This window comes from Vanacampus margaritifer, chromosome 12, assembly GCF_051991255.1.
Source record: "Vanacampus margaritifer isolate UIUO_Vmar chromosome 12, RoL_Vmar_1.0, whole genome shotgun sequence".
Taxonomy (NCBI): Eukaryota; Metazoa; Chordata; class Actinopteri; order Syngnathiformes; family Syngnathidae; genus Vanacampus; species Vanacampus margaritifer.
The window spans coordinates 12,093,872-12,112,442 of NC_135443.1; the positions used below are offsets into that span (position 1 = coordinate 12,093,872).

General features: G+C 38.0%; 1 protein-coding gene across 2 annotated transcripts in view; it reads left to right on the forward strand.

Moving 5' to 3' along the window:
• The window catches only part of wdr11 (WD repeat domain 11), a 45,388-nt gene that overhangs the window by 17,549 nt on the left and 9,268 nt on the right, over positions 1-18,571 (forward strand). The window contains exons 11-23 of one of the 2 annotated variants that reach the window (XM_077582433.1): positions 2,041-2,125; positions 5,628-5,734; positions 7,153-7,228; positions 8,945-9,053; positions 9,690-9,811; positions 9,925-10,075; positions 12,000-12,106; positions 13,181-13,295; positions 13,965-14,136; positions 14,221-14,329; positions 16,377-16,439; positions 16,583-16,648; positions 18,094-18,283. In XM_077582433.1, the coding sequence (XP_077438559.1) occupies positions 2,041-2,125; positions 5,628-5,734; positions 7,153-7,228; positions 8,945-9,053; positions 9,690-9,811; positions 9,925-10,075; positions 12,000-12,106; positions 13,181-13,295; positions 13,965-14,136; positions 14,221-14,329; positions 16,377-16,439; positions 16,583-16,648; positions 18,094-18,283 (1,472 nt within the window). The remainder of the gene's footprint in view (positions 1-2,040; positions 2,126-5,627; positions 5,735-7,152; positions 7,229-8,944; positions 9,054-9,689; positions 9,812-9,924; positions 10,076-11,999; positions 12,107-13,180; positions 13,296-13,964; positions 14,137-14,220; positions 14,330-16,376; positions 16,440-16,582; positions 16,649-18,093; positions 18,284-18,571) is intronic. The other variant, XM_077582434.1, reaches the window with a different exon arrangement.

Here is an 18,571-nt window from a genome sequence, read left to right on the forward strand (position 1 = left end):
TATAATGAGCGTGGGAGTAGTTTTCATCAAGCAACAAATTTGAACATTAGTCATTGTATTTACACTAGGGAAAAGTCCTAGTCGTTGAGAAGAGTGGGAGTTTTTCTTCATGAAAGTTTTAAACTCCATCCCCTTATTCATAGTAAGCTTTTTTGTGACTACTGTGACTACTCAAGTATATACATAGAGATATACTTTTATATATCCCGTGAGAGGCATTAACATTAAGCTGTTACAGCTTCTTTCTGTTGTGTGTGCGTAACACAAAATATATAGTTTATAGGCTAGTGTAAATGTAATTTCCTCTTGAGCGATTATAGTAGATATCCATCCATTTTCCAAACCGCTTATTCCTCACAACGATTGTGGGGGTGCTGGAGCCTATCCCAGCTGTCTTCAGTAGGCGGGGGGTGCGCCCTCAACTGGTTGCCACCCAATCGCAAAGCACACAGAGACAAACAACCATTCATAACAAATGTAAATCCTGAACAGAGTCAACAGTTTGTCAGTGATGACATTTTTTTTTTATATATATATACGTTTTTATTTTCACTTTCATTCATTTATTTATTTATTTTAAATGTTGGCAGTTTTGGTCCTTAATACAAATGGTCTAACGTGCGATCAAATGATAAAATATACATGGGAGTCAAACAAAGAAAAACTAGCAACAAGTGTGCGGATGTGCAATGGCGTGCAACGGCAATCAAAGGTGACGTGTTTGTGGAAATTAGTAGCCAACTTAGTGCTACACTTTCAATAAGATTGTATTTTGCAACCAGTTTGGTCATACATTGCAAGCTAAATTCTCAGCGGTACGACTTAAAAAAAAAAAAAGAATAAAAGAAAAAAAAAGCGAGGTTGCACTGGATCAACAGACACATATTACGCCATTGTGGTCTATACCAATCAGAAGTAGTAAAAGGTCCGAGGCCCCCTCTGAAAAGCCATAATCCAGATATTCATGTGTGTACTGTATGTTGGAAATTGTGTATGCTGCATACAGATAGAGGGCCGCTTCTTTTTTCCCTCTCATGTTAGTCTGCCTGCTCGGTGTGGGAGGCAGGTCTCACACACACACACACACACACACACACACACATTCATACAGGCGGTGTAGACACTAGACAGCAGGCATTGAAGCAGACAGAAAAGGGAATTAACGTACTCGAAGCTGAGTTTTCTGACGGCTATCCCGTAGTTGTACAATTACAGACATTTGAGCAGCGTAAATGGAATTAGTAACTGAGCCTGATGGCACAGCGGCGCTGTGGGAACTATTTTTGGTCCAAGCCAAATGAGCAAGCAGTAGCCAGCTAACATCATCGAGCCGATATGTCGAATTTGCATGTAGAACGTTACCACAAAAAATGGCAGTACAACAAACTTCTTATAACTGACAAAGTCCATTTCAACCACAAATATCCGACCCAATTTAAAAAAAAAACAACAACAGTGTGACATCGAGGGCCCTCCATTGCTCAACAATGCAAATATATTTGACAACGCACAATGGTGCATGCTGGCACATAGCGTTTTTCACTTTATCGGGAAAGATATGTAACCCTTCAATATTGTTGAGAAAGCAGCATTTAGAAAATGCTGAAAGTCTTTTGACGACATTTTTTTTTTTGAGTGATTCTTAATATAAAACAGGTTGCTTTGATCACAGTGTGTGTTCATTGTGATGGTTCAAATACAGAGGTCACATGAGTATAGTTGTGTACAAAAAAAAAAGATGATTCTTCTTCTTTTTATGATGCTAGCAAAAAGCTTAAAAGACTCTGCGGGACAACCAGCTTGTAACCCCAGTTTCTTATTATTTAGTTGGTATGTATGTATCCACCGCTGAATGGCACTCAAAAACTCAATCAATGAGCCACACTCATGACCGTGTATTTTGACTAGAGTGACTGTAGAACCAGTTCTGTCTCACTGCATTTGTACTCTGACCCGTCCTCGTGGCTCACTTTTATTGAAAGATTTGTTCCTTACTGTGCATTTAACAATTTAATGAGCGTTCTTTTTGTCTATTCTCAGGCACCAGTAATGGGTCTGTACTGGTCTACAACCTTACCAGTGGTCTTCTCCACAAGGAGCTCAGTGTCCATTCTTGTGAAGTAAGGTAAGATGTGGAGTCATTCTGCACATTGGCATCAAAGGGACACTTTATGATTAAGTGGTGATAGAGGTTAATTATTTGTCCTCTTTTGCGTGTTCCAAAAAATAATAATACAGCTTTTAAAGAATCCAAATCAGTAAGAGAACACCTATTCCTCCTCCCATCATGAATAAGTAAAACAGATTGGTTCTCACACAATATGTTACATAATATTATTTTCGTACACAGTCCGCAGCTGTGTTCATCTTTTTAGACAAAATATACCCTCAGGGTACTTTTCATACTTTTTTCCCAAAACAATATCTCCCAAACAAATTGAACTGGATTTAGAGTGGCCATGAGTGATGGTGCTCTCAGGGTATGTGTGTGGCAAAATCTGTTCTCACGAACAGAATGTGTGTGCGCAAAACACAACAAAGTTAAGGTCAAATTATACTGAGTTCAACACTATTTCACCTACTCTACACATCTATAAAACATTTCAACATGGTTAATATATGAAATAAAGAATTCAAAATGTTAATAATGTATAACAGTGGTCAATTTGGAAGACTTTCCAAGACAAACAGCAAAACCCGAAAGTTTAACAAATCCTTTTAACACTTATATTCAATTGAAAACACTTCAAGCACAAGCTTTTTAATGTTCAAACTGATAAAACATTGTTCGAAATATCTTATTTGATGTTGCTTGGATGGCAGCATATGTTGCTCCCAAACCTGTATGTACCTTTCAGAATTATTGCTGAAATCGGAGATGTACAAGTAGGAGTAACACAGCCCCATACAATCACAAATGCTGGCTTTGACAATCCGGATGGTCCTTTTCACCTTTGGCCCGGAGGACACAACGTGTATGATTTCAGAAAATTATTTGAAATGTGGACTCATCAGACCACGGCACACTTTTCCACCTTGTGGCAGCCCATCTCAGATGAACTCGAGCCCAGCGTTTCTGGTTGTTGTTGATATACGTATTTTTCTTTGCATGGTAGAGTTTTAAGTTCTTTGCATTTGTCAATTTTTAATGCAGTGCCACCTGAGGGATTGAAGGTCATGGGCATTCAATGCTGGGTTTTGCCCTGCCGTTTACATTTAGAGATTTATCCAGATTCTCTGAATCTTTTGATGATATTCTGGACCAAAGATGATAAACCGGGATGCTCAGTCATGACACTCACCTGTATCCAATTAATCTGTTCACCTGTGGATTGTCCCAAAAAGGTGTTGTTTTTTTTGAGCATTTGTGTTTAGAAAAATGTATGCTCCCTCTTCCGTCGCATCCATCCGTCTCAAATAAGAACATTGGAAGTTGGACGGCAGCATGATGGCAGAAGAAGGAGAAGTGTCATTCCATACCTGTGTGTGACTGGGCCTCTTGAAATCCACCAGGTTCTAAGTAATTCATGTGAAGCCTTCTAGCCAATAGCCATCTCATGTGATGGTCCTGAGGCCCCTTCAGCAATTTTCTGTTCCTCATAGTCAACTGAGCAAAGACATGGGCTCATGAATCATCAATCATGGATGAAGTGTAGCATCCCATATTCTGATACCTAATGACCTGTGACCACTTGGTTGTTTTATCTAAGAATGTGAATGTCCTCATTTTTCTCACAATTCTCCCTGCTATGTGAAAAATATGTCCTTTCCCTCCTTTTGTTTAGGTCAAATAGAATGGATTGTTACTGTTAACTTACATGTGTTAATTACAAGCATTTGTTATATATATATGGTATATAATGTGCTGTCCAGAATATACCTTAGGATATAAAGCAGACTACTAGACTATTTTAAATTGACTCTGGTATACTATGGTTGCCACACTGTTTGCACAGACTGTATGAGTGTTGCTGTTTTTGACAAAGTTCTTGCACAAGGCTTTCTGCTTTTGATAGGTTGGTCACAATGCGTCATTGCAGATATAAAAGTTTGAACTAACTTTGAGTGGTGACAGTGTCTCAAAGGGGGAAACTTCACCCAGGGAATTTTTACACTTGAAATTGAGCACTGTCATTGGTGAACTTAATTGGACTTGTGGAGAGACAGGAGGGAAGGAAGGCAGCAGAGTAGAAACTGTCAGCAGTGAAAAATGCCTCTCGTGGGACAAAAAACCTCAGTTTAAATTCTTTCCAGCAACAAAGTATGAAAACTGGACAACTAGGGTTTAGCAAACAAGGATAAAAACCACCCACCCATTTTAGAGCAATTAATAACTAATTATGAATGATAATAATGAGAAAAAAAATATTCTCTATTATTTCACTCACTTACATTTTTTGGTTAAGGATTCTTTGATACCTTTTCAGACACACAGACAAAGGATTAAATGGGAATAAAAACACTTATCCTAACATTATTACCAGTTTGATATTTTTATTTGTTTTCCCCTAATTTACAAAATTCCATTGACAAGTGTCACCGTTATTAATAATCGAGAAACAAAATGATGAGTAGATTGATAGTGTTCCATCACAATTCACGGGTGTTGCGTTCAACGCCCACCTGCGACGGATGAATTTTTATTTGCCAGTACTCAAATATTACAAAAAAAGGACAAAAATAGCAGCGTAAATGGGCCCAAATAAAAACCCGTGATAGAGTGAATCTGCAATAAGTGAACCACAAAGTAGTGAGGTATTTAAAAAAATAAATAAATAAATAAATTACATTTATTTTTACATTACCCTTTCAGTCAATCTGCCTCTCATTAACAACACAACATTGCAGTTGTAGCAAAATAGCGATCAATATCTCAGATTTGAGTGTTTATAAAAGGTGACTATTTAAGCGTCAATAATTACTTCACTCTGTCTTGAGTTGCTGTTCTTTAATATAAACTTAAGGTTGCCACATTGGATTGTAGTACGATAGTTAACGCGTCTGCCTCACAGTCAAGAGTTCCCGGGTTTGAATCTTGGCTCAGGTAGAGTTTTCATGTTCTTGTACCGTAAGAATGTTTGGTTGTTTATGTGCCTTGTGATTGATTGGTGACCAGCTCAGGATGTAGCCCGCCTGTTGCTCATCATCTGAGATTGACTTCAGCTCACCCGCAACGCTAATGAAAACACGTGGTGTATAAAATTGTATGGCTATATACGTGGAAAACTATCGGTACTAGCTACACATGTGTACACCAGCACATAAAAGCATGCAATTTGTTGTTCCATAAGATTTTGTGTATGACATCATTTCCTCCCACAGGATATTTCCATGGTTCTCGTGCTAAAACTTGTTAAAACTTGTGGCATTTCAATATTTGTGGGGCTAGCAAGAGGCCTTTATGCAAATGAGCCGAGCAGCCGATACCCCAACACAGCCAAGGAGGCTAAACTATTTAGCATTCAATTTACATTTACAGGGAAAATTGACTAATTAATCATGTGGGTCCTTACCATCTCATTATGGTGCAGTTTCTGCTCCTGAAGCTCTAAAAAAAATCATTTTACACAGTTGGCTGATTTGATTTAGTGTGCAATTTTGACACTGCATGTGTGTTCATTCCACAGGGGTATTGAGTGGGTGAGTCTCACCAGTTTTCTATCATTTGCCACTTCTTCTCCCAACAACATGGGCCTGGTTCGAAATGAGCTGCAGCACGTCGACATGCCTACCGGTGAGAAACGCACAAGCGATACTTAAGGGAATGATTTACTGAAGTTTTGTGTTTACAAAAACAGGCGCAAACTAGATTGGTCACGAAAACGGATTTGGAGTCTCATATACTAATTGGGCAGAACTACTGTAGGATTGCATCTGCAAAAATATTCCCACTATCATTTTGCAGTCTATGGGTGGAGTATACGCAAGTAGATGTCTATTTGGAAGGTGCAAGCTAGCATGCATAATAGTGCCAAAGAAAATGAAAGGAGGCAGATAGAGATTTTCTGTAAACATTTTTTTAGTTCAAGAAACAAAACAAAAACTGCACTCAGTGCAAGTTAAATCAAACAAAACATGGCTTTTATGTGTTTTTATGCACTGCGTTTATAACTTTCGGCTCAGCAAGTCACTCATGATTATTGTTATTTTTGGTATAGTTTTTACATCAGAAGCAACTCACCCATTTTTATTTGTATTTAATCTGGGTTTGGCACCAGCAGCACTTCCACTTCCATCACTTTAAACTTCATTTAGCACTTGTGGTGCTCCCACAAATTTTCCATGATGAAAACTATCTGAGATCCACGACCATTCCTTCATCTTGTGCTTGCAGGCCTTTGCTAAAATTTTCATGATGAAACTACTCAGAGCTACGTAAAACGCAAAACCCTTTTTAAATATGGCGTTCTCCAATACTTATACATATTTTGCCAATAACTCACGCAATATGTTAAAGTGAACACACAATTTAGCGCCTCCTGCTATTTAACAGCTTAGTAGGCCTTCAATTTAAGTGTGTTTAAAAAAGTTTGTTGTTAAGCCACCCATTAAACATCACATTGGATTTGTGTATCATATTTAGAGATGCTATAAAATAGAGATCGTCAAACATGCAAACCCATATGAGTGTGACAGCCTGACATGTAGTGAGTGGTTGACTTGATGGGAGGAGAATATTCCTTTTATTATTATATTCCTTTTAGGTATACAGTGCTTTAATGCAGTTTTCACATAACTATTCCGAGTCACACTCCCCCAAGAAAGCCTCAAGCAAAACTGCTCTGCACTGTAGCTTTTTTTTGTTATACAGTATACTACTTTACTAAATGGCCTTCACCAAAACAGATCAGCACCTCTTTTGGCGCGCATCATATAGTACACTTGAATGGCCTTCTTTTAGTTGGTACTTAACTTGGCGAGCTGCATGAGTTCTAATTCAATGGGTGCAATTCTAAGAAAAGTATAGATTGCAGCACAGGTAAGAGCAAGTTTTTGGCTGTTTCCTCCCCCAACTTTCTAAAAAGTGGGTTAATACCCTGAGGGAACCGGCACTAAAGTGAAATGGAAAGAATCCGTCTTTTCACAAGTGCATTGATGAGCTAACTCTCTCACTTTATCTATTCTTGCATGTGTTTGTTTTTTGTTTTCCAGGACGATGTTTTGCATTCAGAGGTGAGCGTGGAAATGATGAGCCACCCATTGAGATGATAAAAGTTTCACATCTTAAGTGAGTTGCCTGTTTTCCCAATTACCTACAAAACTAAGCAGTTGTTTAGTATGTACCGTTTACCTGTGATCAAATGTTCCTTTTTCCTGATTTCTGAATTAATTGTTTATTATCACACTTAATTTTCTTTAGAACATCACACCAATTTTAATCACGAAGACAAACCAAGTAAATAAAATTCTGTTTCTCTATGATGATTTTATTAATTAAGGGGGCACAAATCAAAACACACCTGACCATACATGAAAATTATTCGCCGTTGAACTGAATAACTGGTTGAAATCAAGTGTTTACAAGAAGTGGTGATGAGTCTTTCATAGTGCTGTCATGGAATTGTATCCCACTTATCTTCGCAGAATTGTTTTGTCTCATCGGTCCACATAATATTTCTTTAAAAGTTGTGTATTGTTTTATTGTACAATGTTTTTTTCACAAATGTGAGCTGAGTGTTTCTGTTCTCTTTTGTCAGCAATGGTTTTTACCTTGGAACTCTCCTATGGATGCAATTTTATACATTTTTTAAAGTATATTTTTTGCGCTTTTTAGCCTTTAATTGACAAGACAGTTTTTGCACTTTGTCTTTGTTAATGTTATGTAGCCGTGGCCAAAAAGGCCTGAGGTTCTTTGGATGTTTTTCAGGGCTCTTTGGTGATGAGTCGTTGCACTCATGGAGAAATTTTGGTTCACTGACCGCTTTGGAAAAGTGTTCCCAATTTTCTCCATTGCGGCATAATGGCTTTGAGTATGGTTGGTTCACTGGAGTGTAACTTTTTCTAGGCCGAGATGTCACTTTGTTTCTCATTTATTCTTCAAATTTCTTCGGATCGTTGAGTACTTGGAGTGTTTGTTTTTAATAAGACGTTGTAACCTACTTCACTTTGTCTTACAAGCACTAATTAAGTGATTTATTGATTCAACAAATCTGGCGCTAGTCAGGCTTGGATGTGGCCAGTGTAATTGAACTCTGCTATCACTGCTGGCTAATCACACTTAATTCATGATTTAATGAGGGGAATCAAATACTTTTTCACATAAGGCCAGATAGGTTTATATACCCCCCTTAAAACCCGAACCTAAGTAAACTTCACAGAGAACTCGAGACTTTTTTTCTACAAATAAGAAAATTGTCCTCACAAGCCTTGCATGTTGATGCGCATAATGGTACGTTTTGTAAATCATTATAGTGTATTTAGATTGATCACCTACTGTATTGTAAATAAATAACTAAACCACACCGAGGATTTTCTGACAGCTCTCAGCTAGCCCTGTAGGTAATAAATGGGCAATTTTGGGCCTTCACTCAATCTTGGCTAGCCGGTATTATGGAATCTGCCTCCACTAAAATGGACAACAGTATCAGTGAAGTCAACTAAGACCGGCATTTTTGATAAAAAGTCAGAATAGAAAGCCATGACTCATAACGGTCAGCGACAATCCAAAGTTAATGTGCGACATTTGATAAAGGTCATGTAACAGCGTCAAAATTACAGCAATGTAAGCGCAAAAGGTTAGCATGGCATTTGCATAAGACTGCATCGGTGCAAATGTACTTTAACACTACAAGAAGATGGTCTAAGTTCATCATGAAATTAATGTTAATATGATGCCATTCATCAAAGTTGCTCATTACTATTGGCGTTACAAACTTATGGCAACCATAAACATACAAAAATAATTTATTGTCATGTTTTTGTTGTTACCTATGTTCATCTACAGGCAGTACCTGGTAGTGGTGTTCAGAGACAAACCACTGGAGTTGTGGGACACCAGGACAGGGACACTTCTTCGAGAGATGGCAAAGAACTTCCCGACTGTTACAGCTCTGGTACAAAGGCAAACCACTAGCCAAAGTTTTTTTTCATTTTTTAAATTGTCCTATGTATTGCATGATATCAATTGACACATCTACAGTCACTACAATTGAAGACTACAGTACATAAAAGTTTGCTATCTGGACCTCTTAAAGTACTCATCTAAAACATTGACATACAGTCATTTTCTCTTACCTTTTGTCTTCTCCACCTTTCTGAGCTCATGTGGGCAATTGGAATGATTTCTCTTAACAAAATATCCTTGCTCAGCAAGACACAATAGAATCTTTTGGGCAGCTACAGTATGCTCGTAAAAGAAGAGTTATGCGGGACAAACTTTACAGTGGGGCTGTAAAATCCTCTACAGAGCGAATAAAACCGACAGTAGCCTTAATAATACATGCTGGCCTTCCTCAGTACCATATTGCTGTCTTATTTCCATATTGATCGCAAACCTGAGATCCAAGGCCACCTCTGTTGCTCAAAGGGAGTAAGGTTGGGGAGTAACTCTTTTGTGCTTTACCTTTATGTGAGAATAAAAACGCATCCATTTTCTTGTTTGCTTTCTGCGTTTAACCCTACAATGGTTTGTCTTGATTTGCCTGTTTCTTGATTTGCTCCTCAAATCTCCAATTGTTGTCTTTATGAAGGAGTGGTCCCCATCGCACAACTTGAAGAGTCTAAAGAAGAAGCAGATGGCAGCAAGGGAGGCTATGGCTCGTCAGACCGTTTCAGACGCTGAGCAAAATATTGTTGAATCCGCAGTTATCAGGTCAGCGCTTAAAAGCCTCTGAAATGCTGTAGCTCTTTTGTTTCTGTTGTCACACACTGTTAGTGTACAAGGTGCATATCTGAGGGAATTGTAAATTTGTTTGATTCCTTCAGTAGTCTGCTGCAGGATGCGGAGAGCAAGTCTGAGAGCACCCAGGCCATATCTGCCAGGGAACATTTTGTGTTCACGGACACAGATGGGCAGGTCTACCATATCACTGTTGAGGGCAACACTGTCAAGGATGGTGCTCGTATACCTCCTGATGTGAGTCTACACTATGATTCTTTTTTTGTTTGTGTTGTGTTGACCTTTCGCCTCTCTTTTCTCATAAAATAATTCCTACGCTTCATAACTCTGAATTACAAATAGTCAGACGTGTAATAAATGGCTTCCTGAGGGGTAATTACAGGATGCCTGTGCATGATTTTTTTCGTTTTTTCAAGGTGCAACGGTTCTCCTGTCAAGTCTTCTGACACACCCACCACGCGTAACCTGGAAATTTATGCACAACCTCGAAAGAACCATGATTCGATGACGTTCTAGGGTGGCCCTATTTTTTATTTATTTTTTTTTTCTTCGGACATAAATTCCATATAGAGCCATTCAGAAAATATGTCAGACTTTCTAGTTATACTGATCTTCTCCAAAGCAATTTAATCAGAACATCGTGCTTGTTCTTTATTTATTTTCAGACCAATACCAGTACAAGTACTCAACTCTTGGTCACAGATACCGATACCAAGTACTGATACCACTAGTACTTTTGACCAATAAAATTTCTGAAATATTACAAACAATTTTCCAGAAAGACCTTTACATCCCAATATAGCAAGGGGAAGTCAACACAACAATGGTGTAATATACAGTCCCACTAACTCGTCTGTTTTCTGAAGCTGAGCCGTGATTAGTTGTTACCTGAGCCCTGTACATTTGTGATGTCATTTTCAGTCAATGGCAAGTGACAAAATGGCCGCCGCCCCGTGAGATGGATAAAAAATGGTAGATTTAGCTGCTTAACTCATATTTCACAAACACAATATTAATCAGCTTGCCATTTTAGACTAGTGGTGGCACATACAACATATTATTGTAAAGAAATGTTTTGGGTTGACTTCTTTAAAATTTCATGAAATTAATGGCAATTTTCTATTATTCTAATTCGTAATTTCTCGTTCCTGATCATAAAATGGCCACAAGTCCCGAGTACCGATACCCTGAAATTGAGCCAGGTATCGTCCCAATAATGTTTCCTGGTATCGGTACTCACCCAGCCCTCGTGCTTTTAAATGAGCACTTAGGAGAAAGTGCAAATTGAGAGTTGACCAGGTTGCCAAGCAACGTAATGCATGCTTGGAAAAACTCAAGGCCCGTTATTACGAAGACTGTATTGTTTGCGATCATGTTGGTGGAAATACTTGTCAGAGGTGAAGAAAAAAAGTCCGCTGGCACTGATCCTTTTTTTTTTTCACCATTTAAAATTATATAATGTTGACAGTCAGCCGTCATTGTAATGTAGTGGGGACACGTATATGGACCAGGTGTGCGCCCATCTAAAGATTCAATTGTATTATGTTGGTTTGGATACAAATTCTGTTATTTATTTATAAATCCTCAGTTTACATTTTCAAATTAACTTAAGGCTCCAGTCTTTGTTAGTCTCACAGAGCTCCGTTTTTTTTTTTGTAATGAGAAATCACAATCACATTCTATTTCTAAGCAGCAGATTGGATTCTTATGCAGTGTATTCCCTCCCTCTCTCAGTACCTGCATCTTTTCACATTGCAGTTGTAGAGACCCGAGGCTTACCCAGGGATTTTAAGTCCTTCATAACTTCTTCATGACTGATGCAGATTCATTTCACATAGATTTGCATACCCCAAAGGCTTTGCCGCTTTCATATCTGTGTCAGCACACTGACAGAAACTCTCCTAAAATGTTTGATCCTGTCAATCACACCATACACTGAAGGTGAGACGCATGCAGCGACTCCACAGCACCAGTCTCGTCTCGTGACATCATCTAACTTAAAATTCATCCATGCGTGTTTACCACCTTGCCGTCATAAATATTAATCAACCTTTTCCGGTTATCATTTGCATCCAAAACACACGTCAGTGATGGTGTTATATAAGATATGGTTTGGGAATGTGGAATTGTCATTTTCTCCTGCTTATTGAATATGTTGCAGGGCAGTATGGGTAGTATTGCCTGCATTGCATGGAAAGGTGACACCTTGGTGCTTGGTGATGTGGATGGAAATCTTAACTTCTGGGACCTTAAAGCACGTTTGTCCAGGTGATTTAGTTATTTTTTAATTCTCTTCCCGCTTATTTTATGCTACATAAGTGCATCATTCATTCTTACAAGGATTTAAGCACGTTCTTAAGTCTATAATTTGAAAGTCAAAATTCGGATGTTGAAGTTTTGTGTTTTGAGTCTTAAATCATTTTAAAGTCTTCTTTTTTTAACGTACATGTCACACTCTCAAATGCACAATTGAATGCTCACACCGTGTTTTATTTATTTATTTATTTGTAACTGTGAACCCAAGAAATAACATCAGCTTTCGAGCAATACAAAATTGTATTCAAAAGTCTACTGTAGAGATAGACCGATAATCGGGCGCCAATATTGTTTTTGTTGTTTTTTTATCTGACAGCCGATGCAAAGTAAATCTAAATGAGATTCTGCTGACCCTGGGAACCTTCTGAACCTTTTGGTTTTCTTCGACATTAAAACAAAGAAATGTGAAAGTTTACGATATCAGGTATTTTTTAATTTTGGAAAAAAAATATGTACTGTAGAAAACTATAGCGAGCTATGGTACTTGTTTAAGTTTCCATTTAACATTTTAAGACGTTCTGATAACCTTGGTCCGTGAACATTTTTTTTAAAGAAATTTATAATTAAGTCTATTATCTAAGTCTAAGATTTTGAAAAATCGACATTTTGAAAAGTCTGAAAATTTGTTCAATAGACATAATCTAAAACATGACAAAAAAGTAAAAATTGGCATTTGTATTTATAGTTAAATTTTGACGCCAATATTTTTCCGCCTTTTTTACTGAAGATGACAATCGGCTTCAAATATCGGTTATTGGCCGCCTTGACTACTAATAATCGCCATCGGTATCGGCCCTGAAAAAAAAAACATATCGGTCTATCTCTAGTCTAGTTTGGTGAATCTTGCCAAATCCCTGTTAATTTAAGAATTTTTTGTAGTCTGATGAAACCGCTTATCGCTAGACAGTCAAAAATTAACATGTAAAAAAAAATGTCTACGAGAGAAATTTTACTTGCAGTTTCACTAAATGGGTGATAATAACCCATTTTAATATGACTGAATTTCCCAATGTGGTTGATATTTAGGGGAATACCAACTCACCGCGGCTGGGTGAAGAAAATTCGCTTTGCACCCGGAAAAGGCAATCAGAAACTCTTGGTTATGTACACTGATGGAGCAGAGGTCTGGGACACTAAAGAGGTATGGCTCCAAAGCTTGTGTGACCATCTGGAAAAAAAATAATAATAAAATGATTTCCAAAAATGACATTGATGTATAGAAGTACAAACCAAGCAACATGGATGTTCATTATTGCTTAAATAACAGACTGGACTTTGACTTTGTATACACAGCGTAGCTTTTCCAGCAGGAATGAGCTATGGACCCTGCAAAGGTGGACACAGGTTTATTCTCTTGTGTATTTAGCAGTGTAGGCTGCAGGAAGATGGGTGGATGCTTTATTGGAACCGAGATAAGGTGCAGCGCTCAGTCCCCAATCGTAAAAGGCAGACAGCAGATGGATCAAGTCGCAGAGGGAAGCAGTCATAGCAGCAAGGGAGGAGTGGGAGAAATCTCCCAAATGCTTGAGCACTCTGCTGACAGCTGTCTTATGCGCTCACTTCTGCACATTTCCATTAAAAGCCAGCAAGCAGTTTGCACCCGTTGACAAGGCCGTTTGCTAACTGTCTTCCAGTCGCCATGCCATCTTATTTATTCAGCATGATTTAAGGATTTTGTCAAAGCGAATTCTTCCATATGACATCGCTGTTGTTCAGGTTATACTGTATGCAGCATCCAAAGAAAGTCACTTTCCAAAAACTCTTTAACGGTTTGTTTGTGTTGATTTTCATTGGTTATCACCTCTTCTAGGTCCAAATGGTCAGCAGCATGCGCATCGGTCGCAACGTCAACTATCGCGTCTTAGACATCGACTGGTGCACTTCCGACAAAGTGGTGCTGGCTTCAGATGACGGCTGCATTCGAGTGTTGGAGATGGCCATGAAGTCGGCTAGCTATCGTATGGATGAACAAGATCTCACCGGTAGGCTACCAACTGAAAATGAATAACAAAAAGACACTCTTCCTAGCACTTTGTTTCTGTCTGCTCTTTGACCAATATGTCCAGATTCGGTGTGGTGCCCCTATCTGCTGCTACCCCGAGCTGCCCTCACCCTTAAGACTTTCCTCCTACTCCAGCCGTGGTCAGGGACCTTCACCATGGACATTACACAAGTGTAAGTTTAATGTAAAGCTTTTATTATTCCCTCAAATTTGACATTTGAACATAAATGTTTGAAGTGTAGCATCCAGAAGAGACTCACAAATGTTAGACTAGTTTTCATGAACCAGGAATGTTCTTCAAAAAAAAAAAATATTGGGCAACTCTTGGCATGCTCCGAGTCAGATTATCAAGTCACTATCACTGCCGAGTGATGCGTAAATTACGTATCAGGATTATCTTGCCCAAAAGTACTACAATATTACAAACAAACAAACAAAAATACTGCAAAATATTTTATTTTAATACACAAGCTCTAGACCACTGGCACACTTCTAGCTCATGTTAGTTAAACCTACCACAACACAAAATCAAACAGGCCTGCAACTTTAGCCTATTATAGTAAATGTTGTTTAAATACTGTGTTGCTGAAATCTTATGTATTCTTCTCCATTGCTTTTTGTCTACAAAATACAGAAATACAAATACACATCTACTGTGCTATTGTTTAAATTGCTCCACTGTATTTATTTGTCCTGTTTTTTTTAATTATATCCATTTTATTGTGTTCTTTTAAAACTGTATTCAGTATAATTATTTCATTCTATTCTTAACTCAAAGCCTGCAAATTATTTGAAGCTTGGCATCTTATATGCATCAGTTTCCCATCTTTTAAAAACTGTTATGTATTAAACCTGTTAAATAGACATTAATTTCATGTTAATTTGAATGCAATTTAAATAAATAAACCACACATGCGCTCGTACACACCCTCATTAGAAAGGCATATGTTTGTTTTTCAACATTAGAAGCACGACAGTTCCGTGCTTATAGATGCACATACCTGTTTATTGTCTCTGTGTCTCAAACTGCTCGTTTCTCACTCTCGGATGGCTCACCCTCAGGATTTCAATCGGTGCCTTTCCTGCTCTCTGTCCTCTCTCTGAAAACCAGTGTCTCCCAAGTCCTCTGGCTTTCTCTCGAAGGCACTCTCAGCTTGCTTCTCTTCGGCTCTCTCAACACCTTTATCTGGGCCTGTCTCAATGTCTGCCTCCTTGTTATTCATCGTAATGGTGCACAAGTAGGCTGTAATGTTGCAGAAGTAGGCTGTAATGTCCCTTTTCTCTTCATTTTAAACTATAAACAAAAAGCAATGGAGAGGAATACCTGACATTTAGTAAGATTTATTAAAATAGGCTCCTTTTGTTGTGGTACGGTTAACTACGGTATGCCCTAGCTATAGGCCTCCCTCTGTAAAATTGGTCTAAAACCGTCACTGTGCCAGACCCCACGAAATGCACGTGAAATGACTTGGATGCCAGTGACATATTTAGTAGAGGTGCAACTCTGGTAAAACAATCAGATTAATGAATGGCTTTATTGATTACTCTCTTTAATTCACTACAATTAAGAGACAATGTTTTTCAATTTCTCTAGATTTCAGTCTGAACATACACTGAAACTATTGATTTTCCGTCAAGCTTGCCGCAAAAGCAAAGACATTAGTGTGGGTTTTAGCAAAATGCAATTATAGGAATTGGATTTCCGTTAGAAATTTGAGGTGATAATATTCGCACGTGTTCTGAATTCATGGGGCACAACTTCTGAAGTTTCATGATTTTGTGGTCACACTTTCAGTCTTCTAATACACCCTCTTATTCATTCATAGACTGACCTACTTTCACTTGAAATGTCACACAATCCATTAAATGTTTACAAATGGAGTTGAAAACATATATATATATATATATATATATATATATATATATATATATATATATATTTTATTTTGTTATTTTTTATTTTTTTTTTAAAGAATGTTTAGATATTCTACAAGTGTATTTTTGCAATGAATGGATTTTAAATGACAATACATGTTGAATTATTGTAACAACCAACATATTTGCTACTGTTTGAAGTCTGAATTTCAGTAGTCTTAACATGGCAGTACTTGGTATACAGTATTAACAATAAACATTATTTACACACCAAGTAATTTGTAAAAAGTCCATATTGTATTTTAGGTAAGTAGCCAATTGACATCAGCATGTTTGCCTTTTCAGAGACTACAATGAGAAAGATGAGATTAAAGGTCTTATCCAAGAGCAGCTCAATTCTTTGTCAAAGTAAGTAAAGAAAGTGGTGAATAAACGGATTATTTTCTATGAAGAAGATAAGAAATACACGAACAGTCATGTTGAAGATGGTGCATGCCAACATGTATGCAGAAGTGGGCTTGTTAACTGTGTATCTCTGATTGACACCCCAGTGACATGAAGAGTGTGCTGCAGGACCCGGAGCTCAGTCTGCTGCAGCGCTGCCTTCTGGTCTCACGGTGAGTTGCTGTCAATATGCATTGTTTCTCTCTTCTTCAAGTTTTTCCAACTTACTGTACTTCGAAACAGTGCATTACAGCATTTGCAGTTTTAGTACACAGTGCAACACTGTCACATATTACATTTTTGAAGCTCAAACTGTATATTATTGCTACAGTAGTAACGCCTACTTAAGGGAGTGCTGAAATATTTATTATATCTGGGAAGGATAGTCAAATAAAAATCATGTTAATTTCACAATAATAGAATGATTATTTACGTTTTGTACAGGTTCTAACTGTATTTTCATTTGACTGCATGACCTTGGTCGTCTGGTTGCTGTGAAAAGGTCATTCAAACAACAAAACCGACGCTGGCCTAACATTTCTTGCACAGTACGATAAATTGATGGCAAAATACTCAAGTGTGTTGTATCTCTATGTACAGTAGAACCTCCTTTCAATAAATACGTTTCTTTGCAATTACGTACTATAACCACGTTGCTTTGCAACAGCGGTCTCTTCAGACTGCATACTTGTTCACAGGCGCACCAGCACTTCTTGCAGCCAAATAGTGCACTCCATTTTGCATGAAAAAGTTATTAAAATACACATTACAGATGAATTAGTTTATTTCTTGCATCTGCAATTTCATTTATTTATTCCTTTTCTTTTTGCGACCTTTCAAATTGTGTATTGCTGTTTGTCTGTTTCTACTGTTTTTGTTTAGCATTTTTATTTTTATTGCAGAGAGTAATTTTAAACTCTGTATGTTTTTGTTGAACTATTTGAGGATCCCAGGAAGACTAGCTACCACTTTGTGGAAGCTAATCGGGATCCTAATAAAGAATAAAGAATTGCTTCAAGAAGACACAATTGATCAGCAATGAATTCCACAAAATCATCTGAATTCTTACTTGTCAGTTGACGAAAAGATTGTGGATATCCTGAGTCATCGGACCATTACAATTAATTCATTGTAATCCTCCAAAATGAGTTTGTTGAATTGCATCACGACAAAAAAAAAAATCATCATACAATGATAGCCGTCTGCAACTTTACCGTCATCTTTGCTCCAGCTCTAATTTTTCCCAGTAACTCTTAAAACAATTCCGTCTGTCTTGAGTGCCATTTACTTAGGCGAGAATGAAGGAAACTTTTGGCTTTCAAATAATGAGGATGCTTTTATAGAGCTCATGCATCTGTAATGCCTCTGCATCTGGCCATCCTAAGTTATCATGCCATTGTTAATGTGGCTCGGTAACCTAGCAACAGCTGTGTGTCTGTGCAGAATTGCTCAAGGAGGCTGGGAGTGGTAAATGATGAGAAAAATAACACAGGGATGTGGTGGGGGAAAATGTTCACTGAAAGATGCATGGAAGTGTGATCATTAGAAAGCTGCAATTACAAAAAGAGACCTTAGGCATGTTGATTTTTGACCGAGGTGATGTTGTGGCAAACCGCAGGCTGTTCGGGGACGAGTCTGACCTTCACTTTTGGACAGTGGCTTCACATTACCTCCAGTCATTTGCCCAGTCTCGTCAGCTCAACGTGGCCACAGCGGAGGGCCGGGTTCAAAGTGAATTAGCTCAGCAGTCTCCTCAGAATCACCTGGACATCTGCCACGACATGCTGTGTGAGAGCTTCTATTTCCAGGTCAGTGAGAAAAGTGAAAAAGCTTCTAACCACAGATTAACAGTAAACAGTAGCAGCATCCTTTTTAATGCTATATAGTTTAATTATATTCTAAAAAAATAAAAGCCTGCATTTTCAATATTGTCCAGCAGTCTCATTAGGTTTACCTGCATAATGAATCCATTGAGTCGCCATTATGACCTTTAATGGCATTACAAAGATAATATTGTTTAGAATTTTCTTTATTTTGACACATACGCATTCTCAGACGATAACTCCAGGTGTGGTCTTTGCCCAGAAACTGAAGGG